The sequence below is a fragment of the Carassius carassius genome, chromosome 28 (genome assembly GCF_963082965.1).
Source record: "Carassius carassius chromosome 28, fCarCar2.1, whole genome shotgun sequence".
In the NCBI taxonomy this organism is placed as follows: domain Eukaryota; kingdom Metazoa; phylum Chordata; class Actinopteri; order Cypriniformes; family Cyprinidae; genus Carassius; species Carassius carassius.
In genome coordinates, this window is record NC_081782.1 from 5277204 (window position 1) to 5303643 (window position 26440).

Below are 26440 nucleotides of genomic sequence, written 5' to 3' on the forward strand. Positions count from 1 at the left end.
ATTTAGGAGAACTTTTAGTGTTGAGAAAAAAGGTTTGGTGAATTCAGGCGCAGATATCCTACATGCAAAGATATGGATCTTTCAATTGCACTTTATTTTACAAAATGTGTACTTACACGTCCTTACAATGTACTTACCTAGAAACTACATGGTTAGGTTTAGAGTTATGACAGGTTTCCTTCTCTTTGATTTAAATTTTTTTTGGTTTCTGTTTCTTCAGCTCTGTATAGTTGTAGACACCACCTCTGAGTGTAGAATTCGTCTTCAACTATTCTACTTTGCGAATAAGCTTTAGCACTTGCCTGTTCTGCAACTCCGGCTATTAATTCACCTTTGCACTCCTGTAAGTCCACAATTTCTGCACGAAAAAGATGGGTGATTTAATCTCTTCACTGGTGTTTAAATATGTTTCGTTCATTTGTTACAATATTTCTCTTGTTGTATGCTATGATGATGATCTCTTGAAACTTTTTTAATGAAATCTCACCTTTAGATTTTCTATTTATTGGTGTCTGACCATTAATTATTTATTTTAAAACTACAGCATTCTTTCCATTTCCTTAAAAGTAGAAATCATCTTAGAATGATTTGTAGGCCTAAGTTCAATGTGGTTTGGTCATTCAGCAAATTGTTAGATTACTTGTTAGACTTCTTATACATGGTCATAATCATCCTGAACATCTCTCAAGTTCACTTTTCCTAGCTGCACCATTAGTCTGCTGATAGCAGCACATTAGACACCTCCATTAGAGGGGGTTTCATTTTCTGAACTAAACCACTGCCACAGGAAGTGAGCTTCAAACTTAGATGACAGTATTAACATATCTCTTTATCTCTAGCAGGAAAGTGTGCTTTTAGTTTCTTTTATGTCTTAAATTTAACTATGCAAATATGAAAAGTTAGAAATACACTAGAGTGAAGTTTTCCTTTTGTTTTTCTCGGTTTTAACATTTTTAAGACACATTGAAGAACAACAGATTCAAGTTCAAGGTAAAAGATTTTTATCTTTCTTTCTTTCTTTCTTTGTTGTTTTTTTTTTTTTTACTGTGGTAAAAATACATTTGGTTGCTGTAAGATTACTAACCTTATCAGTTAAACTGTAAAGATCATGCATAAAAAGCAATATGCTTCTTCAAATAATACTTTTTTGGCATCTGATTATGTAACTATAGCGTAGAAATGTTTTTTGAGCAAGTTCAAATTTACTCAAAGTCTTTAACTGTAACCATTTAAGGGAGAAAATAGTAGTCGTTTACTGCAGCAATAAATGAGTTTGCATCATGGGGCAGTAGGCCTGATTTGTTTGCTACTTTAAATGCAGTTTGAATAGAATATGGTGACAAAATAAATAATAATTTAATCACACACACAAAACAAAGAAAACAATTAGAAGTAATTACCAAATTGCATGTTGCCAAAATGACACTTTCAGCATGAAAAGGGGAAGGAGAAACAGACTGATTCAGCTGTGAGAAGCAAATAGTTTTTAATAACAGCTGTGATTACAAAAATACACATACTCATCCACACACAACGTTTAGCGCCAAAAGTGCTGTCAGGGCCTGTTCTGAAGAAACCAGAGCACCACAGAATAATATAAATGTATTTATTTAATTAGCAGCAGACAGAATGATGATTCCTGAAGGGATCCCTCCGCTTCTGCTTGGTGTGTATTGTCTATATTAAATACTGAATGCAGATTTTTGTAAAATATTGTCCTAATTTATCGATATAAACTGAAAGTGTGACTGATGTTGTTTTTCCTGCAGTTCTTCTTATGGGCTCCTTCACCGGCTCAAACAATGAACTAATAAAAGTGCCTGAGGAAACAGAACAAATTGATGAAGGATCATGTGTGACCATCCACTGTTCTTACAAAAAATCAGAGGAGAAAACATATACTCTCTTGTGGTTTAAAGATCCAAAATTTAATGGAATATCAAAAATGTTTGACGGGACTATTTTATACAGTAACACAGAAGAACGTCCCGAGTCGGCAGGTTACTCCAGCAGAGTGAAATACATCACTGATGAAACATCACAAGAAAACCAAAGAAACTGGATCAAATGTGATTTAAGAATCACCGATCTTCAAACAAAAGATAGTGGGAACTACAGTTTTAGATTTATTGTTTCCAGCAACATGAAATATATGAGTACAGCTATGAATCTCAAAGTTACAGGTGAGCAATGATATTTAAATGGAATTTATCTTACAAAAACAAATCTGTCTTCATTTATTCACCCTCATATCTAAATGTATTACTTCATTTTTTAATGGAACACAAAAAAGATGTTTATCAGTTCTTGTTGTTTATTTTTTTTCAAACAACGAAACTGAATGTGAAAAATGTCTCCAAAAACTTTAAACAGCCAATAATAAAACCCAGACTGTTTGAAACCATCATGAAGATGCGGTTGCTTCTCAGGTATCTCATAAATAAACAAAGTGAATGCACTCCTCTGAGTTTTCTTTGTCTCCATGGCAAACATTGAATTTGTTTAATGCACAGCTATTTGTGGATTATCCTGCTTAGGGACTTTTTTTTTCACAATTGCAGAGGAAACAACAAAACACCTGATTTGTATTTCCACTTTTGACTTTTTTTCTTGCAAATATGACATACTTACAATTTGGACTTTTCTTCTTAGAACTGTGAGTTTATATTTTGCAATTCTGAGTTTATTTTTCATAATTTAGATTTTTTTTCTCAGAACTCATACTTGAAAAAGATCATAATTGCGAGGTAAAAAGACAAAATAATCTTTTTTTTCTGAGACAGAAAAAAGCTTTCACACATAGTTTTTTTGTTTGTTTGTTTTGTTTTTTTGAGTAAAGGTTCTGCCTTATTTCTTTTCACTCCTTTCTCCTTCTCCTTTCTTCTCCTGATTCCAGGCAATCCTTGCAAGGTGCACATTGAATCATCAGAGCTGAAGAATCCAGTCAGTGAGTCAGACAAATTCACTGTTCGCTGTTCCACATTTGGTTCCTGTGATTTTCATCCTGAGTGGCTCGTCCATACATCAGGACAAAAGCAAGAATGGACGTCCTCCTCGTCGACTGATATGATTATAGAGACTGAAGAAGATAAAGAAGGCAGAAAGATCACCAAATTGAAGCTCAGTGTGACATGGAAGGATGACAGAAGGATTCTGTCTTGTCGTCCAGCGAAAAGTGAGGACAGCTGCCAGATCAGGAATATCACACTGTCTGTGGAATGTGAGTGTGCATATCATGTGTTTATGAACAAATACTGTATATTTAGTGTATACAGTCACTGACTGAGCATTACTCACTCCAGCTGCCCACTTCATCTCGTTTCTTCTCTAGATGCACCTAAAGAGGTAAAAGCAACAGTGAGCTCTGAGGATGTGAAGGAGGGGGATTCTGTCACTCTCTCCTGCACCAGCAGAGGTCAGCCTGATGTCAGCTTCTCATGGTTCAAAAAAGAGAGAATAGAGAAGTCTCAACAAATGTCTGACTTGAAACTAAATAATGTGAAACCAAAAGACAGTGGAGAATATTACTGTGAAGCTGAAAACAAGCATGGGGCAGAGGAATCAAATATCATTACAATTGATGTGAAGTGTGAGTATAATGTTTTATGATACCTCTTCAGTACTCCATCTGTTAATATACAACCCGAATTCCGGAAAAGTTGGGACGTTTTTTAAATTTTAATAAAATGAAAACTAAAAGACTTTCAAATCACATGAGCCAATATTTTATTCACAATAGAACATAGATAACATAGCAAATGTTTAAACTGAGAAAGTTTACAATTTTATGCACAAAATGAGCTCATTTCAATTTTGATTTCTGCTCCAGGTCTCAAAATAGTTGGGACGGGGCATGTTTACCATGGTGTAGCATCTCCTTTTCTTTTCAAAACAGTTTGAAGACGTCTGGGCATTGAGGCTATGAGTTGCTGGAGTTTTGCTGTTGGAATTTGGTCCCATTCTTGCCTTATATATATATTTCCAGCTGCTGAAGAGTTCGTGGTCGTCTTTGACGTATTTTTCGTTTAATGATGCGCCAAATGTTCTCTATAGGTGAAAGATCTGGACTGCAGGCAGGCCAGGTTAGCACCCGGAATCTTCTACGACGAAGCCATGCTGTTGTTATAGCTGCAGTATGTGGTTTTGCATTGTCCTGCTGAAATAAACAAGGCCTTCCCTGAAATAGACGTTGTTTGGAGGGAAGCATATGTTGCTCTAAAACCTTTATATACCTTTCAGCATTCACAGAGCCTTCCAAAACATGCAAGCTGCCCATACCGTATGCACTTATGCACCCCCATACCATCAGAGATGCTGGCTTTTGAACTGAACGCTGATAACATGCTGGAAGGTCTCCCTCCTCTTTAGCCCGGAGGACACGGCGTCCGTGATTTCCAACAAGAATGTCAAATTTGGACTCGTCTGACCATAAAACACTATTCCACTTTGAAATAGTCCATTTTAAATGAGCCTTGGCCCACAGGACACGACGGCGCTTCTGGACCATGTTCACATATGGCTTCCTTTTTGCATGATAGAGCTTTAGTTGGCATCTGCTGATGGCACGGTGGATTGTGTTTACCGACAGTGGTTTCTGAAAGTATTCCTGGGCCCATTTAGTAATGTCATTGACACAATCATGCCGATGAGTGATGCAGTGTCGTCTGAGAGCCCGAAGACCACGGGCATCCAATAAAGGTCTCCGGCCTTGTCCCTTACGCACAGAGATTTCACCAGTTTCTCTGAATCTTTTGATGATGTTATGCACTGTAGATGATGAGATTTGCAAAGCCTTTGCAATTTGACGTTGAGGAACATTGTTTTTAAAGTTTTCCACAATTTTTTTACGCAGTCTTTCACAGATTGGAGAGCCTCTGCCCATCTTTACTTCTGAGAGACTCTGCTTCTCTAAGACAAAGCTTTTATAGCTAATCATGTTACAGACCTGATATCAATTAACTTAATTAATCACTAGATGTTCTCCCAGCTGAATCTTTTCAAAACTGCTTGCTTTTTTAGCCATTTGTTGCCCCCGTGCCAACTTTTTTGAGACCTGTAGCAGGCATTAAATTTTAAATGAGCTAATTAAGTGGATAAAAGTGTAAAATTTCTCAGTTTAAACATTTGCTACGTTATCTATGTTCTATTGTGAATAAAATATTGGCTCATGTGATTTGAAATTCCTTTAGTTTTCATTTTATTAAAATTTAAAAAACGTCCCAACTTTTCCGGAATTCGGGTTGTAATTTAATTTGATAATTTAATTGAAATGTAATACATTTCTTGTGCCTGTGCTCTGCATTTTTCAGATGGTCCAGAGGGTGTCAAAGTGCAACCTGTTAACATTAAAGATCTCAAAGAGGGAGATGAACTGACACTCAAGTGTTTAGTCCCGAGAGGTAACCCAGCAGTCTATCAGTTCATGTGGTACAAAAATTCCCAAGACCAGAGTGAAACCAGCGAGACATTCACCATCAGTAAAGTTACTGAAGAGGACAGAGGATCTTACCATTGCCAGGCCGATAACGGGATCAGAACAGCAACATCAGATATCCTCGAAGTATCTGTAAAGTGTAAGTATTTCTGTATAATATTTGTAGTATGTCTTTATATATCTGCACCTCCAACAAACTAATAAAGTGATTTTGTTATTGTTTATAATGAAATAAATATTAAATCAAACTCTTAACGGTCAGCTAATAAATGTATGATAGTTAGTATTACTTCATATCATTTAGAAAGCTTATGCAAAATTAACTAATTTAAATTCTAATTATCAAAAGCATATTAGATGATAAATCTCTTCACATAAATATAAGTTACAAGAAGAACAAAAAGAAAGTTGAGGGAAAACAAGAAACTAAACAAAAGTTAAAAGTAATAATTACTATTAAAGTAATAATCTTTTATTATTATTATTATTATTATTATTATTATTATTATTATTATTATTATTATTATTATTATTTAAATAAAGTTTCAATGACTTTTGGGAGACATGAGATGCTTTCTATTTACTTGAAAGTGACCAAACTGATAATTAGGACTTTGAGCATTACTTGAGTTTCATCTTTTTATATATTGTATATATATAGATGCACCCAAAAATGTGACTGTAAGTGTTAAAGGAGAACAAACATTTGGGAGTGAGCTGACCCTTACATGTGAGGCTCGCTGCGATCCTGCTCCATCCTCATATGAGTGGAAGAAAGACTTCAATGGACAGTTAAAGACAATTGAACAGAAACATGAACAGAGACTAAACTTTCTTTCTCTGGAAATCTCTGACTCTGGTCAATATGCCTGTATTGCTCAAAACTCCATTGGAAAAACAGAATCTCCATTAGTAGAGATCAAGGTGAAACGTGAGTACTTATTTCTACTAGTTAGGCCTACTTGACACACCTTAGCTTTTAGTGACAAAAAAATAAAAGAATGCTTCTTAATTTTTTGAATTTGTCTTTTCTGACAGATATAAGTTTGTCCAATTTCCATTGCTTCCATCTAACTAATATTTAGAATATATTCATGTCCTTTTGTCTATAGATGTTCCAATCATAAAAATTGTCCACAACATGACAACATTAACTCAGTGGAATTGGGAGTTTCCAGTCTCTCTGACCTGCAGTGCAGATGCATATCCTCCTGCCACGGACTACAACTGGTACAGAGAGGAGGACAACGTGACCGTACTGTCAGAACATCAGAACTTCACTGTTCAGCCTCAGAACCCAGGAATGTATTACTGTATAGCAGCCAATGATATCGGAGAATCACGATCCGAAAACATCATGTTATTTATTGGCAGTGAGTATGAAATAACATGTATTTTAAATATGTATTTTCCAAAATACCCAACCTGGAATAAAATGTTAGCTGCATTTAGCTAGAATTTCTTCCACCAGACTTTAGACATGACCCTCTTTCTACAACTGCCTCTTTGGCATAACCATGATAACCAGTGTTGGGGAGTAACTAGTTACATGTAACGGCGTTACGTAATTTAATTACAAAATTATTGTAACTGTAATTAGTTACAGTTACTACGAAAAAATGAGTAATTAAATTACAGTTACTTATGAAATTTTTAACGATTACAAAGGGGATTACATTTGAACATTTACACACATCCACATTCAGATTTAACTGATTTATTTCCCAAATTGCACTGACTATTCTGAGACATATCGCCCTAATAATTTCCGGGATGCGGAAACACAGTCTGGTTCGTAGAATCCAGTCATAAAACGGAATGCCTAACACGGACGGAATATGCCACATTTTGGATGACTAAATCAAAAGTAGGTCAGTACACTTGAATCAAAACATGACATCGACTAGTGTCTGTGAATATAAAGCCCCAAAATTGCAATATATGACTCCTGCACGTTCTGCGTGTCTGTGGAAATCAGGCGCGGACTGGACACCGGGAGAACCGGGACAATTCCCGGTGGCCTGGCAGCCGATTTTGCCCCACTATTTAATATCATTATTGTATAATTGCCTGCCGAATGTACTAAAGCGATCATTTGCGAATCCGCCATTTGATAATTAAATCTCTAATAAGTCATGAATTGTTATTTATGACTCGCGCGCTCTCCGCGCCTCCGCCAAACGGTTTGGATCAGACTCAGAGTAATCAATGCGAGAGAGAGAGAGAGAGAGAGAGAGAGAGAGAGAGAGAGAGAGAGAGAGAGAGAGAATAGAGTGAATTGCTGGAGCAGAGAAGCAGAACTCCTGTTTCAGGGTTTTTTATTTAATCAAGCAGCAGCACGTTGCTCATCAGTCATCACTCAAAATACTATAAAGGACATCATTATTATCTGTTGTAATGTTACAGTAGTAATTTAGCTGAAAAAAATTCCGATTTTTTTTTATAGGTTTAGGGGGAACTATATGACAGACAACAACACAACCCTTACGAAAATTTACATTTTAATATTTAACTATAAATCCAGAGAAAATGGTTAATATTGTTTAACTGTGATAACCAAAAATGTAAAATTATTTTACAAATGTATTTATTTAAAAATAAATACAAATCCATTTGCAAAAAACAAAAACAAAAAAAAAACAAGGTTATTTTACTTTTATATAGGCTAATAAAAGCATGGTTAATTTTTGTAAGGGAAAAACATGACTCGTGTACAGTATTAGGATTTTTCTATAAAGATATTGTAGTATTGTAGAGTATTGTATTGTAAAGTATAGTTTTGTTCAATCTTGAGGATTAAAGTCATGAGAGAGATGGATAACAGGGCAAAATAAAGAGACTGAAGAGAAAAATGGAAGTGAAGGTGCAGTTCAGGAGAGAACTTTTAATTATTTTGCATGTCCCCAAATTAAAGATTTAAAATAGGTAAAAAATAGTTTTCTCCATGAATTTGTTTGTATGAGTTTGAATTGTCCAGTCTGAATTTTTTTCCTAGTCCGCCCCTCCTGTAAATTAATGGCAAAGACAGGGTTTCATTTACTACACATAAGCCTACTGAAGCTCGCAGTGTTTTCAACCTCTGCCATCTCAATATAGGAGTACACGAGCACATAAACATAATTTCTAGAACTGCTCTGTGTCACTTCATGTGCATTTTACTTATTTTGAGAAAACTATCATCATATACAAAGAGACAGCAGTTAAAAAAAAAACACCAATGTTTCAGGAGTTTATTACACAGAATACGTCACATGCTTATTAGATAACTGTATTTAAGTTGATGTATATGCTTTTATTTATTATTCTTTAATTTTCACAAATTTAGAAAAGTAATCAAAAAGTACTCAAAAGTAATTAGTTACATTACTTTAATAAAGTAATTGAAAAAGTTACACTACTATTACATTTTAAACAGGGTAACTTGTAATCTGTAACCTATTACATTTCCAAAGTAACCCTCCCAACACTGATGATAACCAAGCAATTTCTTTTTTAGTCAACTAATATTTTAATGATATCTGTCAGGGTATAGGTTAGTTTTCTGCATATCACTCCATGGAACCTTTATGAAAGCATAAAAATACCATGGTATGTTGAAAGATTTTTAGGAAACATCCTAAGTTCACATAGGCCTACTTGTTTCTCTGGAAAACAATGCTACAGCCAGTTATTCTACTTTGAAGCATGTGATCCTGCCTGTTTACATTTACAGTAAAGACTCCAGGTCGCCAGTTGGTGGAAAACACCTTTTTCTAATATTTAGAAATTGTACTGCAATACCTACATCAACCAATAGCTGTCAATATTTCATACTGCGCATAAAGGTAAAATTATACATGAGCACATTGTAAATGCATGATTAAAGCCAAATGCTTCCACAGTTTGTACATTTTTAAGTGGTTATCTGGGTAAATTTATGAATTAAGTCATGCAGGGTTGTTTTAAAAACGATGTCTTGATCTCTCCTCAAACCTTTCTTAATTTAGGTAACTCTCTTATGGTGTGCTACCAGATTACTTTACCCATCATCCTCCTGTTGATTCTCATTGTTGTGGCCCTCTTTCTGATACGCAGGTGCATTCCTCTTTCTTTTTCTAAATGTTAAGTGAAAAATATCATTAAATAAGCTTGTATCATTTATTAGTTCATCTGTATGTTAGTAGCCCTATTAAGTTTGAAGTTGTTATTTATTCTAATTATTGCTCTTGTTATATTTCAGGACTATCATCAAGGCAAGATCATGTCAGCAAAGTGGAACAGATAATCCTTTGTGCTTTTTTCCTGTAATCCTGTCACGCTCTTCTACAGTGACAAACTTACTTTTATTGGTTATTTTACTTCTGTTTGTTTCACAACTGGGCTACTCACAGTATAATATTGAAATCACCTTTATATGCATTTTTTTAAACAGTGAAATATATAAGTTTGCTTAATAAGAGATAAATCCTGTTTTGTTTGAAATACTTGAACACTTAGGGATCACGTAATAATACCCAGGAGAATCTGCCAGTGGAGGGCATTCCTGATTCAGGTTATGGAAGAGTTAATCAAACACGCCCAACACCCAATTCCCAAGATCCCACTCGAGCACAGGACCCTGATCCAAAGTAATATTAGCAGAACTGATTGTAGACATACACTAATTATAATTAAATTAATTCATCTTTTTTCCCTTTAGGCCGAAATGTAATATCCATACGGTGTATGCTGCTATCAAACTGCCTCAAATGAAACAGGTGAGAGAATGTTGTTCTTTTTTTGAAAAATCAGTATCCCAAACAACTGACGGTTTTATGCTTAGCAAGTTGTCTATTTTATTTATTTGTTCAGAGAACACATTCCCCAAAACAACAAAAAACTGGATGTATGGGCAGTGGCGCAGCTACATCTACCCTAAATTATGCCACTTTTGATTTCAAGGGGCAAAATGAGCCAGAAAAAAGGTAACACAGATAAGGAATATTAAAATCAGAAGTTAAACATAAGTTAGAACTTTATATTTATTATTACATAATTTCAGTGCTCATTTAAATATATGACAGATGCACTAATGATGCTTTTAAATGTATGACTGATTTTAGAGTACCTGAAGGTTCAGCAGTCTACGCAATGGTGTCAAAAAATAAGCAGAAAATGGTAAGACTTCAGAATATGTCAGAATATTATAAGTTAAATTGTGTAGTTTGTGGCCCTCTAGCAGTTAAAAAATAAAACTGCATGCAACTCAGTGAATAATATTGTTTTGTTTCCGCTTTGACTCTGTGCGGAAGCATGTGGTTTGTGGCAATGATGCGCATATGGAAATCTAAAAAGATGACATCTCAACGGAAAATCTTACGAGTAATTGAAAAATTTTAAATTTCTACAACAATGCTGTTTACAAGCTGCCAGATCTGAATCTCTGTGAATAAAATGCAATCAAAACACAGTCTCAAGAGATCACCAGTTTAGATGGCTTTGACTTTTTATACAGCTGTAATAGGAATACAGTGTCTGTGGGACAGAATGGGAGAAAGAAAGCGTTATTTCCATACATAAAAAAGTGGAAAACATGGGAGTAGTTGTAATTTTTTACCCTATTTTTTGCTATATTTATTTGTGCATTATCATATGATGTTTTGTTTCATCTACTGTTGTAGATAGCCCATAGTATAACAAAAATATTCTATATTTCTTCATTGTGTTTGGGCCCCCCTGGACGAGCGAACATAGGCACATGCCTAGAATGTTTATGTGTAAATCGGGCCCTGCATATGCCTACAAAACAAACACACTCACAATAATGTGTTCAGAATAAGGATAAACCAGAAATATTATGGAGCACTTTTTGTACAACTCTATATTGAGAACATTTATTATTTTATCTTCTTCCTAGAATTCCCAATCAGAAAATCCAGATTATGAAAATGTTTCTTCTGCATGTGTGCAAAATCCTCCATTCCCAAATATGGATGGTGAATCTGATACCAGTGAAGAAGATGAAGTGAATTACTCCACTGTGTCTGCTGTTAACGAACCCAGACATAAGCAGAAGAGCTCAAGCTCAAGCAGTTCAAGCTCTGATGATGAGAACAGAACTGAATATTCCACCATTAAAACATAAACACAAGGAGTTTCCAATTTAAGATTAAAACTAAGTATTATATCCTTAATCTTTATAGTTATAATATTAGTCTATATAATGTTGTTTGAAAGTGAAAATTTTATATAAATAATGATTCTATAAGTGTGCCTTCTACTCCTTCACTTTTTATTTTTACAGAGAGTTGCTGTTTCATTAATATACTATTGATAAAATAATAGTAATATTTTTTTAGAAATACTATTTCATTATGCATCAATGAACCATATGTTTGTGTGATCAATTCTTGAGTGAAAAAAAGCCTGAAAATGTAGTTTAACTACATTGCGTGAAATGCAGCAACATTGCTTTGTATTTTAAACATTTGCATTCTGTACTGCTGAACTGCCAAGCTGAGAACATTTAACTGCTTGCATAAAACTGTGAATAATTGTTTACAAATAAAATAATTTAATATGAAACTTTAATTGGACACAGAAATATAATTGAATCACATAGTCATATACAAAAATAGCAGAAATTAACAGTTCAGAAATTAGCAATCAGCATAATTTACAGATGTGACACTGCACCACAAAACCAGGCATAAGGGTCAATTTTTTTAAACAAATTGAGATTTATACATAATCTGAAAGTTTTCTTCTATTTGAAAATCTGGAATCTGAGAGTGAAAAATAAATAAATAAATAATTATTGCCTTTAAAGTTGTCCTTTTACAAATAATAATAATAATAATAATAATAATAATAATAATAATAATAATAATAATAAATATATTCATGGAACATTATCTTTATTTAATATCCTAATGATCATTTTTGGCATGAAAGAATAATCAATAATTTGGACTATTGCTACAATATTGCCGTGCAACTTAAGACTGGTTTTGTGGCCCAGGGTTACATATATAATTCGGAGTGATACTTCAGATACTTCAGAAGGATTTTATATTCCAAAGATAAATGCATATATTATAAAAAGTATGTTATATATTGTGTTATAACGCATAATATCCTGATGCTACATAATATGCATGACAAATGTTTTATTATTAATAAAGTCTGACATTTTTGGTCTTCTTATAAACACTATAGTGAAATGCATTTTGGTTTTGATCGTGTAGCTTTTTCATCAGACATTTTCATAGATGTTGCCTACTTCCTCGTTGATGTAATCAGCTTCATAATCATAATCCTTATGGAATATTTATGAAATGAAAGTACAAAGCCAGACACCCGTAATTTTAGTAAGTAATATGTTAAAGAATCTATTTTCAGAGTGTAACACAGTAATAGCAGAAATAAACAATATACTCACTGAGTGGGATTTTGGATCACTGAGGTGCCTGAGGGAAAATACACATTTATGTTGTTATTTCGTTACCAGGTATATTTTTTTAATTTTGAAAAATGTAAAAGACTGAAAATCCACTTATTAGAGACTTATATGTGGTTCAAAGTTGCTGTACCTCTTTGGTGAGGGCATTTGAGGTTTGGAGAAAGGTTTTTTTTTCCTGACTCTGGACTTACATCTTTTGACCTGGGAACATATGTTGTGTGTAAGAAAAAGAAGCTGATGCTGTAAGTTTTAATAATGCCTTTAACCTTTTGTTTAATTTCTAATTTATTTCCTGTGTGATTTAACCTCAAGTTTAATGTGTGTAAATCCTGACAGCTCCAACATCTTTTAAATAACTTTTAAATTAGGTAACAGATAATTATAGATCACATAAGCAAGCATCAAAGACAGCAAATGCATAAAAATATATTGTAATTAGGTAAGCATTGCTTATGTCATCCAGTTAACTTCTACACAGCCACATATGTTAAGTGGTATGGCAACTTGTATTAGACATCTACTTTGTTCTCAGAATATACAACTAGTTTTTGTTGAAGTGTGAAGTTATAAATAGATAAGTTATATCAACGGAAATAGTTATGTAGAGTTGGTAGAATAGTAGAGTTACCTTTGTCTCTTCTTGAATATGACTACAACAAGGATACAAGCCAGAAGGAACACAAGTGACGGTGTTAAGATTTAAAGACCAGTAATCTTGAGTCCAATAAACACTGGGTCTGCATCATGATGAAAAGGGAATAAAAATTTAATTATCATTATTTTAGCACATAACTGAAACTATTATAATAACTGATCTAAAAGGCAAGGCAATGGTGTAAGTATGAGCTACAGGAACAACAAAAACAAAGCACATTCTTCATTTTGGATTGGATTCACAAGATTTGGAGCACAAGGGAATCAGTATGATACCATATAAATTATAATATATGAATGGGACAAAATGCTAATAAATTACTCACTTTGCACATTTAAGACAACAGATGCCGTAATGTCTCTTCCAGAAATTTTTGTCATACATATCAATTTCTTGCCATGGTCTTCTCTTGCCCCCAGAAAGGTTATGCTAGAATAGCTGATCTGATCTAAAGCAGAAAGTGATTTGTTCCACTCCGTGACCTGCATGTTCTCATAGTTCCATGTGATGTTTGGATTCTCATTCTGGCAGGAATGGTAGACGCTACAAGTGAAGTTCTTTGCGATGCCCTCGGTGACATCTGCCAGTTCAGGCTCAATCGATATGTTATGATGAACACCTGAAATTGAATTGAAATCTTGAAATAGGTCCAGCTGTGGCATTTAAACTGAACTTACAGTTAATATCACACAAAGTTCATGTTTGTGTTTACTCACATTTAGCACTTTTATCTTTTGTAGCTGTCACAGTTATTCCACCATAATGTTTTACTGAACACTCAATAATCGAATGTACTGTCTTTACGACACCTGTGCGTGTCAGAGTGCTTTTCCACAGGCCATCTTTAATATGCTCATTGTCTATTTGATCAGATCCTTCTATACCGTTCAGAGTGATGGTTGGTTTGCTGTATGGACACGTGTGGAAAGTTGAACATACTACTGTGATGGCGTCACCTGTCCTGTCACCTCCAAAAATTTTGATGCTGGGTTGCTGTGGACTTTCTACAAATACCAGAAATGTCACAATTTGGCAACACACTCTCACTAGACTACACAACTAGATCACGCGTTAAAGAAAGAAAAAAGTATTTACATACCATTGACAAGGATTGTAGAAGTGACATCATAAAATTTGTAGGTGCTATACCCAATGTTTTCAGGGTCGATCCATGCATATAATTTTTCTCCATGGTGGGACAGTTCCAGGTTTTTGATCAGCAGAGTGCAATCCCTACTTGAGTTACTATATAAATCAGTTTTTCCTCTGAACTTCTTAATGACGTTGTTTTCATGCAAAGGATCGTAAACTAAAGGATAACCTCTAGAGACCCACTGATACCACACAACTCTACGTGGGTTTTCAGGTGGGTTTGATGTGTAGCTGAAAGAACATGGTATGACCAAACAGGAACCTTGGAGACCATGAATATCTTTCGGCATTCTCACTTCCCATCCCAAAGCATCATAGAGCAGAACAACTGTGGGACAAAAGTTGGAATTATTACATGTTCATTTAGTCTGGAAATTTTAGCATTTAATTTGTCACATATTTTTTTTCTGTTAGTTTAGCACACTATAATACACTAAACTTTGTAAATTTAATAAGTGTCAGTAGTAAATGCTGCTAATGCCACTGCTGTTAACATTTAGTGTAAAGCTGTTTGGCTTTTTTATATGATTGTTAAATCTTGTCATTGCTGATTCAGTGTATAGTATGTGAAATTTATTAAATTAGTCGTAAAGTGTAATGGGCATGAGTCAATCATCATTTTATACTGTGATTAAAAATAACGTTATTTTCATACTGTCCAAAAAAAACAAAAAACAAAAACAAAAATCGACACTGTAAAGGCTAATGTTTCTGCACAATAATGTGTTTCACTTTTTTCAAAATACTGTTTTTTTTTTATTTCGTGAGTGTCAGGCAGATAGTAGCTATTTTTTGACTGCTGTGAATAAAGTTGTCCCTGTGTGTAAAAAATTGTAGCCTTTATTTTTATATAATTTTGGTTTTTCATAACTGAGCAGCCTAATGTGGAAATTTTCTTTAAATTCTGTAAATTAATAAACATATAGCAACATTTACTGTGACAGAACATGCCCAAAACATGCCTAAGAGAGAACAACAGACAATATACAGTACCTTGGAAAAGTAAATGAAGTAGAAGTGGTGCTTTCATGTTCCTGGGTCAATACAGAAACAAAAATCAAAGTTAAATGTCAGTAATGGGTGAACTTCCAGCCTAACAGTTTATCCCTTAAATTGTAGTTTTGACAATACTTTCTTTAATAATAATGATTTAATAATAACACATTATTTTTCATTCCTACCTTTTCAGTAGTACTTTGTAGAAGAAAGGATAAGAACCTTTTACCAAGAAGAGCAAAATATGAGAAGTGAGAGAAAGGAGAAGCATATTATTCTGAAAAGTGTCCTCCACACCCAGCAAGATGAAAAATATTTCTTGATCTTTTGTCATAGTAGGTCATCACATCAAGGCGCTTGAGCTGTGAGACCACAGGTCAGTCAATAACTTATTAGCATTAAAAACCGCAGACTCTGATTCTGGCCTATGTTTTCCACAGTTTAATATAGTAATGGTATAAATGCACAATAAACCCAGTGAGTAGGATTTTGTTTTGCTGAGGTGAAGGACGAGAGAGGACCAGGCCTGGACTTTATTTTGTGTTTGCTTTTTATTTGTGCACAACAGTCGTCCGCGAGGGGCTGTTGCGCTGTTTTGTGTTTATTTTGATTATTAAAGTTTCATTTGATTGTCCGCCGGTTTCCGTCTCCTTCTTCCCGATGAATATGAAGTTTGTATCGTTACAGTGGTGCCGAAGCCCGGGAGAAGGAGGGACGCCCTGCTGAAGATCCCTCGCCGCTGGGGTGAATCCGCGGTGCCAGCGAGGAAGTGTGCCGCTATGGACGCTCGAGGCGGTGGGCTGGAGTGAGTTGCCGGGGACGGGCGAGCTCGATGCCGGCTGCCGTCCGTGAGGGAGTGGAGGAGTCTGCGCCGTTCGCCAGGGGGCCGGAGCCTGCTGCCTCTGTGAAGGCATCTGGAGGGGCAGGGAACGGGGGACTCCTGCCGGCTGCCCAAAAACGGAGTGTCGTGCCGTCCGCCGAGGGCCGTCCAGTGCCACCGCCAGGCACCGTGGAGGAGATCACCCAGCTGGTGGAGGGCCGAGCAACAGTGCGTCTGGGAACCAGAATTGTTCTCTTTTTTTCCTCTCTCCCCTCTCTCGTCTCTGTCGCTCCTCCTTCCATCTCCTTTTCTCTCGCCTCGTCTGTCCTACCCCCAGGTTTCCGCAGGTCACCGTGAGCGGTCCCCCCCGGAGGGAGGGGTGGGGGCGTAGAGCGCAGTTCAAAGCATTGATAAAGTCAATACATGCTACAGACAAATACGCTGCTGAACATATTTTGTTTTGTTTATTATCATCAGGCATGTTCATATACATTGAGCTTGTCCATGTAGTTGTAAACAGCCTCATAATTGTCACCCTTGATGTAAAATAAATAAATAAATAAATAATAATAATAAAAAAAACAGAGGTCAGTCAACAACTTATTTCAGAACATGTTATGTTTTCCACATTTTAATAAAGTGATTGTAAAAATAAATAATATATTCACCGAGTATGATTTTGGTTCACTGAGGAGCATGGTGAAAAAAAAAGAAAAAATTCACATTAAGTATATCTGCATTTAACATGTCATCTGTTTCACGAGTTCAAACTTACATATAATAAGCTGAATTATTTTAATGCATATTTGTCATGCTGTCCGGGGAAGGGCTCCGAGCTCGGGAATGGCCCGAACCTAGAGAACCCCATATAAAACCCCGGATATAAAAGTGTAAAATGGACTCTAGTGGAGGAGATGGGGTGGAGGGGGGATGCTGATAAACCGTCAATGGAGACAGGTAGGCTAAGTCAGCTGCATTTATACCCTAGGGTTGATTATCTTAAGTGGCTCCACCTATGCTAATTAGGCTAAGTATCTTACATGCTCCCCCCGAATCTTGTTAATGAAACTACATTTCATGTGTTCACACTTACATATAATTAGCTGAAGTATTATAATGCATATTTGGCGTGCTGTCCGGGGAAGGGCTCCGAGCTCGGGAATGGCCCGAACCAAGAGTACCCCCCCCCCCCCCCCCCCCCAAAAAGCAATAGCGGGAAAGGACAGCCGCCAGACTAAGGACCCCCCCCCCCCCCACAATAGCTTTGAGATCTGGTGGGGGCTTATATTTAGAAAGTCAGCTGGTTGGCAGGTCGGAAGAGCCTATGTACTCCAGTGGGAGCAACTTTACATATTTGGAGAGAAAGGCCCTACCGGCTGCTTGTATCGGTCTATGTGATTTTGGGAGCCTGGTAGGGAGGGCTCGAGCCGTTGCACAACTGGAGCACCTCACTGCATTGGAAAGGATGAGCCCTACCGGCCGATAGAGGAGGAGCAACATGATTGGATAGCCCGACCAGGAGGAATCGGTCATGGTGTTGGCGTATGGGCCCTACTGGCAGAGGAGCCCCTGCTAATCAGTGGGCAACCAGGGCAGATAACTGACCGAGAGGACGCATGAAGCCTCCGACTGTAGATGACGGACGGGTAGGTCCTCTCAGTTAAGCAGATAAACAGGCTTTGGGCCGCCAACAAAGAGGACTCTTGCGACACCCGACGGGAGATCAATACTCACGGCATCAGATGGATAAGACCTGTTTGTGGGCAGCAAATAAAGAAAACCCAACCGGGAGCACTCTCGCCGACATCTGACATGAACACAATACTCAACGGCATCAGACGGGTAAGCCTCACCGGCCGGGGAGCGGAAAAAGGAAGACCCGACTGCACAGGCTCTCGCAGCATTCGATGGGAGATCCGGACTCAGAACATCGAACGGGTAATACTCACTACTCACAGCGTCGAATGGGTAAGCCTCGCTGACCGTAGAAAGGAAAATGTAATGTTGTCTAGACGGGAGGCTCTCACCGAAGTCTGATGGGAGGTAAATACTCATGACATCAAACGGGGAAGCCTCTCCGAACGTAAGACAGAAAGGTAAAGATTTTTTTAGTCTAAAATAGAGGTTCATGGGAGAATTGCGTCTGAGAATTTCTAAGAAGGAGTTATTCGAAGATGGACTAGTATGGTTGGATTGGAGAAGAAAAAGTCAGTTGTCTAGCCAGGAGGCTTTCACCGACATCCGATGAGAGCTCAATTCTCACTGCATCGAACGGGTAGGCTCACTGATGTAAGACAGAAAGGCCAAGATTGCTTAACCGGGAAAGCTCTAGCAGCATCTGATAGGAGTCAGATGAGTAAGCTTTCCGTAGTTGTACGGAAAAGGCAAAGGTTGGCTTAACCGGGAGCACTCTTGCCTGACAGGGAGTTCAATACTAAGAACAATTTGGTTGTCTAAAAGGGTAGACACTATGAGGATTACTTGCATAATTGTTTAACAAATCCAATGAGCTGCTTCCTATAACAAGTCAGAAAATCTTGGTGCAGTCATAGTATTCGAAAATTAAGCGTACGAAAAATAAATCAAATTTCCTCTGCCAGTGTACCCAAATAAGTGCCATGAATCAGCGATATGGTCATTGTCAAATCGTCATCTTGTCAGCACATGAGATCGACAATACGTATCGACAATGTAATCGTGCTTGGGTGGAGTAAGAGAGAGACTCTGTTCTTGTCATGGCATGACTATTTGCTGTTTTAAACCATGCAGGTGCACGAAAGAGAGCCTATGGAATCACCGATAGTCTAAAAAATATATACTTTCAGATGCACTGATAAACTGATGTTAAATATAAAATTACTACTGTATATTTAAAACAGCTAGTTCATGTAGTCGGGCACTGCTGTCATCTCGCTTGTCCTGTGAAAAATTTGCCGCATCTGTGCAAGGAAGTTCTCAGTCTAAATGTTCTGCAAAATCGGTCAACAGTGAAAAACAATAGTAGATTTCATTTAAAGTCCAACAATTTAACCCCAATATGGACGTAAACTAAATATAAAGTATTCAAAACAGGTAAGTTCATATATTTGGAGTAAAGTTCAGTTGAACTGATGCATTGGTCGTACGTGCTCCGGACCGACGCACCACCACAGAAACAAGAATGAGATGCATTCTAACGTAACTGTGGCATTAAACTCAGTTAGTGATAGCTCATTTAAAATATTGCACATATCAGATTACCTGTTAAAGTGCAATGAAATACCTTGTATCTGCAGACGATGTACGTCTGTTTGTGGACTGAGACTTCTTTACCGCCTACAGGCTTAAATCATCCATGCGAGCATGGGCAAGCATGAAATGCATTGCGGAAATGTAATAATGGAGCAGTTTAATAGCCGAATTATAGTAGGCCACCTAATAATGGGAATAAGATAAATTAATAGGAGAATGAGCCTAATATCGTCTTGACTATCGTCAATACGTAATACTACCACCACCACCTAGAATGAATAGACATAACTTTGAAGCGGAGGTGATGTCGACTTTTGCCAGAAGAGAACCAAGACCCATGGAATGATGAAAAAGGATTTTTCTTTCTCTCTCCTCTCTTTCTTCTCTCTCTATTTGAGGTGATTATGTTTGAAAACAGTGAGCTATGCAGAGCTGAAAGATCGATTAGGAGTTTCTGACCCAAGAATTATCCAAGTAGCTGATCCAATGGCTAATGCAAAACTGAGAATGTGGGGCATCAAAGCTGATCATGAACCCTTGTTAAATTTCACATCGCCTATTGGGGAAAACTGAACAGCTTATTTCAGTGAAATGGCTTAACGTAATGAAAATCAGAAAAATTGCAACTTTTGATGTCCACATTCAAGGATTTTATTTATTTATTTATTTTTTATTATTATTATTATTTCTTTTATATATGTTTCTGCGGGAGCAGACACTGCTGCGGCAGCGGGGAGATACAGAAAAGGCTCCTGCGGGAGCAGACACTGCTGCGGCAGTGTGGAGATACAGAAAAGGTGTCACAGTGTCTCGTCTGTGTTTCCCTGGGTGTCCACTAGTGGTCTCACTTTCCCATAGTCACCCCACTGCAGGCACTACATTTCCCACAAGCCTTTGTCCCATTCATCACTGTTAATTGCACACCTGTTAATTGCACTCAGCTCTGTCCACTTTCATCATTTTCACCTGTCCATATAAACCAGCCTGTCTCTATCTGTTTCATGGAGTCCTTGTTTCATGTCATCCTGCTTCTCATGTTCCCTAGTTGCTTCTCCTGTTTCCTTTGTGTTTTTCATGTTTCTTGTTTTTTGGACAACTTTCATTGTTGTTGACCTCCTGCCTGTTTTGGATTTGATTTTGGATTTCCCGTTAAACACTGCTATTGGATCTCTCAGCTCCTGTGTGCAATCATGACAGAAGGACTCGATCATTCCCAGATCAAGAGGTGTGGGATTTCGTATCCGTTCCCCAACCACCATAGAGGAGCGGAAGTGGTGGGACTGTCGAACCTAACCACCCTCCGTCAAAAGGGTGAGGTGGGTTGTTTGGCTCTCCAGACACGATGGCCACCAGCCCAGCGCCACTGCACACGATGGCCGCCAACCCAGCGTCACTGCACAAGATGGCCGCCAGCCCAGTGCCACAGCACAAGGTGGCCGCCAGCCCAGCGCCACTGCACAAGATGGCCGCCAGCCCAGCGCCACAGCACCAGGGTACCACCAGACCAGAGCCACTGCCCAAGATGGCAGCCACAGGTGACTGCCCAGAGTTGAGTCAGGTCCCCACTGACCAGGTCCCTGCTGATTTGGAGCGTCAGTCCCGTCTGCTCGGCTGTGGAGGGCTCCAGTTCCATCTGCACCATCCCGGTGGGCTCAGGTTCCACCTGCTCTACCCTGGATTCCTGCCCTGTCGGCTCTGCCCTGGGCCCCTGCACTTTCTGTTTCCTCCTGGCCTCTTTGTTTTGTTGTTGTCGTTATTGTTATGGTTTTGTTTTTTGTTGTTGTTTTTTTTCACTTCCGGTATCTGCTCCCTCTATGGACCTGGCCCTCCGTCCCTCCCCCTGGTCCTCCGCCAGTCCACCTCCCTCCTGGTCTCCTTGTTGTTGTTGTTGTCATCATTGTTGCTTTTGTTGTTGTTGTTTTGTTACTTCCTGTATCTGTTCCCCTCTATACAGTAGACCTGGCCCTCCATCCCTCCCCCTGGTCCTTCGCCGGCCCACCTCCCTCCTGGTCTCCTTGTTGTGTTGTTGTTATTGTTGTTTTTTCCACTTCCGGTCCCTGTTCCCTTCTATGGTCCTGGCCCTCCATCCCTCCCCCTTATCCACCACCAGTCCACCTCCCTCCTGGTCTCTTTTGTTTTTTGGTTTGTTCTTGGGATCGGTGGAGCATAAGGTAGCTGTTCCTTAGAGGGGGGGGGGTGATGTCACAGTGTCTGGTCTGTGTTTCCCTGGGTGTCCACTAGTAGTCTCACTTCCCCATAGTCACCCCACTGCAGGCACTACATTTCCTACAAGCCTTTGTCCCATTCATCACTGTTAATTGCACACCTGTTAATTGCACTCAGCTGTCTCCACTTTCATTGTTTTCACCTGTCCATATAAACCAGCCTGTCTCTGTTTCATGGAGTCCTGGTTTCATGTCACCCTGCTTCTCGTGTTCCCTAGTTGCTTCTCGTGTTTCCTAGTGTTTTTCATGTTTCTTGTTTTTTGGACTGCTTTCATTGTTTTTGACCTCCTGCCTGTTTTGGATTTGATTTTGGATTTCCCATTAAACACTGCTATTGGATCTCTCGTTTCCTGTGTGCAATCGTGACAAAAGGCTCCTGCGGGAGTAGACACTGCTGCGGCAGTGGGTAAATATAGAAAAGGCTCCTGCAGGAGCAGACACTGCTGCGGCAGCGGGGCGATACAGAAAAGCTCCTGCGGGAGCAGACACTGCAGCGGCAGTGAGGAGATACAGATAAGGCTCCTCCGGGAGCAGACACTGCAGCGGCAGTGGGGAGATACGGAAAACAGAGAAGTAAAGGGGAGCATGAGAAGAGGAGGAGAGATAGCTGCTTGGGCCACTTGCGGAGCTTGCTTCGGCTGCTGAAGATGTTGGCTGTGGGAAGAGTAGAAGGGTTAGTAACATTTGATGGGGCAAACTAAAAAATTAACATGTAGCCTACTGTGTTGCCAGCTTAGCAATTGGTTGCCTGATTTGACGATTCCTCAAGCCTTCTCCGCATTAGTACGTTCCTATTGGAAAAGCATCTTTCCTTTCGTTTTGGCCTTCCGGCCTTTTTAAACGGCCTCCAGAGCAGATACATTTGGAACACTGTTTTCACGTTTAGTATGGACTGTGGAAACAGAGGCTTTTCAAAACAATGAAGCATGTTTAGTCTTGTAAAACATTATACCAATAGTCATGATTATAGCAGTTACGTTAATTGCAGTTATGTGCTATTCACTTCCAAGCGGTTTCTAAAGATATTTACTTGCATGCTTTTCGTATTACGGTCCTAAAAAGACAACAGAAATTTTACTCACACTTGCTCTCCTGCGGCAAAACACGAGGGTAATTGTGTTTTAGATAAATTGATAAGTAGGTAAGTCACTAAAACTTAGATAAGTTTAGTGATCACAGCAGTAAATGGTGAAATATGTCCCTAAATAAATTGGTCCTGCCGGAATAATTGCATGAAACTTATGTCTCTATAATTTCAGTGAGGTTTAAACATGCATGGTAAGACAAATGTAATTTCTTTGGACATTTCAGTGTGGATGACGACTCTGGGAAAAATGCCTTGACTTTGTGGTTAAAAATGACATTGTCATCTGACAGAACTACGTCATAACCTCATTTAACAAACTTTAGTCGCGAATCCTGCATTTAGTGTCTTCACCTGAAAATTTATTGATTTACGACACTAGTGGACACTAGTTACTACGCTATTGGACGCAGCCTCAAACTGCGCTTCAGCCGGAAAAGCCGCGTGAAAGGCTGAGCCGCGGCGGGAAGTGAGAGAGGCTTGCTGTGGTGAGAACTGGGGTGCGGTCCAGGCTGGTTGAATGCCTGCTGCTGCTTTTGTGTATTGTGTGTAATAGAATATGTAAGCATGCTTTAGTGTTAAAAACCATTATTCAACATATTGTACATTACTGTAGTTTCTCTATAGCCACTCTTCCTAAAATGTTTAGTTGCCTTTCGAACAGTCTCTCTCGTTGCGTGGAACACATTTGGGAAAACTCCCATTTTGCTCTGTACTGAAGACTGTTTTGTTCACGTTTGTGCAGCTGCGCAAACCAGTGGTGCTTTAGCCAGCCAGAAAGGGCAGAACTGACCACTGTATAAGTCAGCTCAGAACACCATTCATCAGATCATCATCCTTCAGTGACAAAGATCATCTATTTGCTGACCCTGCAATCAAGAAGCCAAAGAAGGAAGAAGCTCAATCTGCAGCTCACCGCCATAGAAGAGCCCCGGCAGAGGAAGAAGCGAGAAGCTTTCCCCTGTGTTTATCTGGCTCTGAAAAGAACACATTTCTGAGCAAATTTCCTAGTGACGTTGTTCCAAATGTCGTGCCGTGAGTGTGACTTGTGCAGAAAACCCTACACGATCCAGGAGGGCAGTGAGTGAGTGACCTGTCTGGCCAGCGCCTATACAGAGACTTTGCACTTACTGCAACGGATATTCTCACACAGAGTATGAGTCTCGCTGTTTTCCACTCATTTATTGCCTTTTTCAATGAAGGCAGCCCTGTTCTCCCATTTCTCTTCTCTCAGCGTGCTCGTAGAAAGAAGCAGTGGAGTCATTGGGCTGAACAACCAGCTCCTGAATGCTTTGCTCTCCCCGCTGCGCTCTGCCAGTGTGTTTTATAAGTGAGGATTAGTGTCCTTTTCTGCATGAGCAGCTTTTATCTCTTTAAGCACATGCACACTGCACTTTTGATCAGCCAGTGTGTTTACATGTGAAGATCATCAGCACCCCTCATCTAGCAGTTTGATCTTTTAGGCAGATTAAAAGAGAATGCTGTCCCCAATGATTATAATCATCGACAGCATCAGACTAGATGCATCTGGACCACGCCCACTATGTCGCTGCGCTCACGGGGACTGGATGCTATCACAGCGAGAGCATTGAGTCTAGCAAAGAAAACATTTGCAGAGAGGAAGACGAGAGGATTAGTTATTGCCTCTGCCAGAACTCCCTCAAAAACAGCTTGCTTTCATTTTTCATCCCTCCGAACACCTCTGAGCGATGGAGTTATCAACTGCGATGGAGATATCAACTGACTAGAAATGTTGGTGATTTTCCTAGCCCTGAAAACCTTCCTACCGGCCTTGAGGTGGCATCATGCCTTAGTCCATTTGGGCAGCATGACAGTGGTAGCTTACATCAATCGCCAAGGTGGTCTCAGGTCACACCCTCTTTACAGGATGGCTCTACGCGTCCTTCTATGGGCACAGAAAGAATGTTGCCGGTTACTTAGCTGTAACCTTGTTCCCTGAGAAAGCGGAACGAGATGCTGCGCTGCTCAGCGCATTGGGAAACATCTTATACGTGACCAGCTGTGAATAATGTGTGTAACACGTCGATAGAATTGACCCGGTGGTGATATAGCCTCAGTTGATGACGTCTTCAGAGCCCGCGCCCGGAACACGGGGCTATAAATAGATACACCACAGGTGCATCAACAGGATATTTTGTCTGAAGAGCAGTCCTGTGACATCAGAAATCGAATCGTGCAGAAATGCCCAGCAGAAGTTTCCACGCTGCCAGACTCTCTGAGAGTGGTATCAATTTTAATACTTCCCTTTGAGGGGATGTTAGATGTTCCATGTCCTGAATGACGGCAGGAAACACTGGAACATCTAATACCTCGCTGTAAACCACCTCCCCCCGAATCACAGAAAGTGGCGGGGATGGAGGAGTTTTGTGAGGGTAATGGGGCGGGGCGAAAAGCTCTCGAGCGCGCACCACCCCATAAGGGACTACCCCCACCAGCAAGGGCGCCAGAGCATCTGGACTTCCTCTTCTTATCAAGGACAGTTCTGATGTCTGGCCTGGGAGGTTGCTGAGCCTGGGAGGTTGCTGAGCACGGCGAACCTGTCCCCAATCCCTACGAGGGGGAGCACGGTTCGCCACACTCTGCTTCTTAACCTCCCTGGCTTTTGAAGGACCAGGGCGAGGCTGGGTGGCTGACGACCCTTCCCTTTGAGTGCGGAAGGAACTGAACGAATGCTTCTTCATTTTCATTACCTCCTTAAACCTGTTGACAATCGTATTAACCGAGTCGCCAAACAGGCCCGATGGAGAAATAGGAGAGTCTAAAAGGAACAAACGTTCCCTCTCCTTAATGCCCATCAGATTAAGCCACAGATGCCTCTCCGTGCTGACTAAAGCTGTCATCGATCAACCAATGGCACGAGCTGTCTGCTTGGTTGCACGGAGAGACAAATCTGTAGCCCGACGAAGCTCAGCGAATGCTCCCTCATCGATTGTACAGCCCACACTCAAGTCCTTCAACAGGTCAGCCTGGTATGCCTGTAACACTGCCATATTGTGCAGAGCAGCACCAGCTTGACCTGCAGCTTGGTAAACCTTACCCACTAGCGATGACGTTATTTTACAAGGCTTAGTGTGGAGAGTAGGTTTCGTAACCGAGGATGCAGACTCGGGTGAGAGATAGCTCGCAAGCGTCTCTCCAACCCGCGGCATCTCCGAATACCCCCGCAACTTCGCATCCACGATAGTTGAAAAGTCAACGTCGATGGCACAAAGACGCGGGAAGTATACGGTTTGCTCAATGACTTCGATAGCTCATCATGGAGGTCCTCGAAAAAGGGGAGAGACTGATGTTGTGGTCTCTCTCTCCTACCACCCGACAGAAACCTATCCTCTAGCTTACTACGTTTGAGGGTCTCTTGTTCGCGTGGCCAGTCAAACTGCAACCTGTCCACCGCGTGAGTAA

At 39.4% G+C, this 26440-nt stretch overlaps 2 protein-coding genes across 2 annotated transcripts; one reads left to right on the forward strand and one right to left on the reverse strand.

The window, feature by feature from the left end:
• Nucleotides 1-789: 789 nt before the first annotated feature.
• LOC132107769 (B-cell receptor CD22-like) lies at nt 790-11990 on the forward strand. The gene is made up of 15 exons (XM_059513965.1): nt 790-990; nt 1622-1666; nt 1770-2183; nt 2897-3220; nt 3332-3589; nt 5310-5573; nt 6096-6365; nt 6547-6807; nt 9421-9508; nt 9654-9762; nt 9911-10041; nt 10113-10170; nt 10265-10377; nt 10516-10570; nt 11310-11990. The coding sequence occupies exons 2-15, from the start codon at nt 1630-1632 to the stop codon at nt 11535-11537; spliced, it is 2610 nt and encodes an 869-aa protein (XP_059369948.1). The 5' UTR covers nt 790-990; nt 1622-1629; the 3' UTR covers nt 11538-11990.
• Nucleotides 11991-12241: 251 nt separating this feature from the next.
• Nucleotides 12242-15963, reverse strand: LOC132107768 (sialoadhesin-like). The gene is made up of 9 exons (XM_059513964.1): nt 15843-15963; nt 15655-15695; nt 14609-14989; nt 14226-14513; nt 13835-14128; nt 13483-13591; nt 12985-13055; nt 12834-12852; nt 12242-12710 (listed from the first exon to the last, which is right to left on the reverse strand). The coding sequence occupies exons 1-6, from the start codon at nt 15926-15928 to the stop codon at nt 13554-13556; spliced, it is 1128 nt and encodes a 375-aa protein (XP_059369947.1). The 5' UTR covers nt 15929-15963; the 3' UTR covers nt 12242-12710; nt 12834-12852; nt 12985-13055; nt 13483-13553.
• Between the last annotated feature and the right edge of the window lie 10477 nt (nt 15964-26440).

Excerpts from the sequence above, each read along its gene's own strand:
- LOC132107769 (XM_059513965.1), top strand. The coding sequence starts at position 1,630 with ATGATGATTCCTGAAGGGATCCCTCCGCTTCTGCTTG. Across the intron at positions 6,808-9,420 it reads CATCATGTTATTTATTGGCA|GTAACTCTCTTATGGTGTGC; the intron begins GTGAGTATGAAA and ends TTCTTAATTTAG. Across the intron at positions 10,378-10,515 it reads CAAAATGAGCCAGAAAAAAG|AGTACCTGAAGGTTCAGCAG; the intron begins GTAACACAGATA and ends GACTGATTTTAG.
- LOC132107768 (XM_059513964.1), bottom strand. The coding sequence starts at position 15,928 with ATGCTTCTCCTTTCTCTCACTTCTCATATTTTGCTCTTCTTGGTAAAA. Across the intron at positions 14,129-14,225 it reads AAAAGATAAAAGTGCTAAAT|GTGTTCATCATAACATATCG; the intron begins GTGAGTAAACAC and ends ATTCAATTTCAG. Across the intron at positions 13,592-13,834 it reads TGTTGTCTTAAATGTGCAAA|ACCCAGTGTTTATTGGACTC; the intron begins GTGAGTAATTTA and ends ATCATGATGCAG.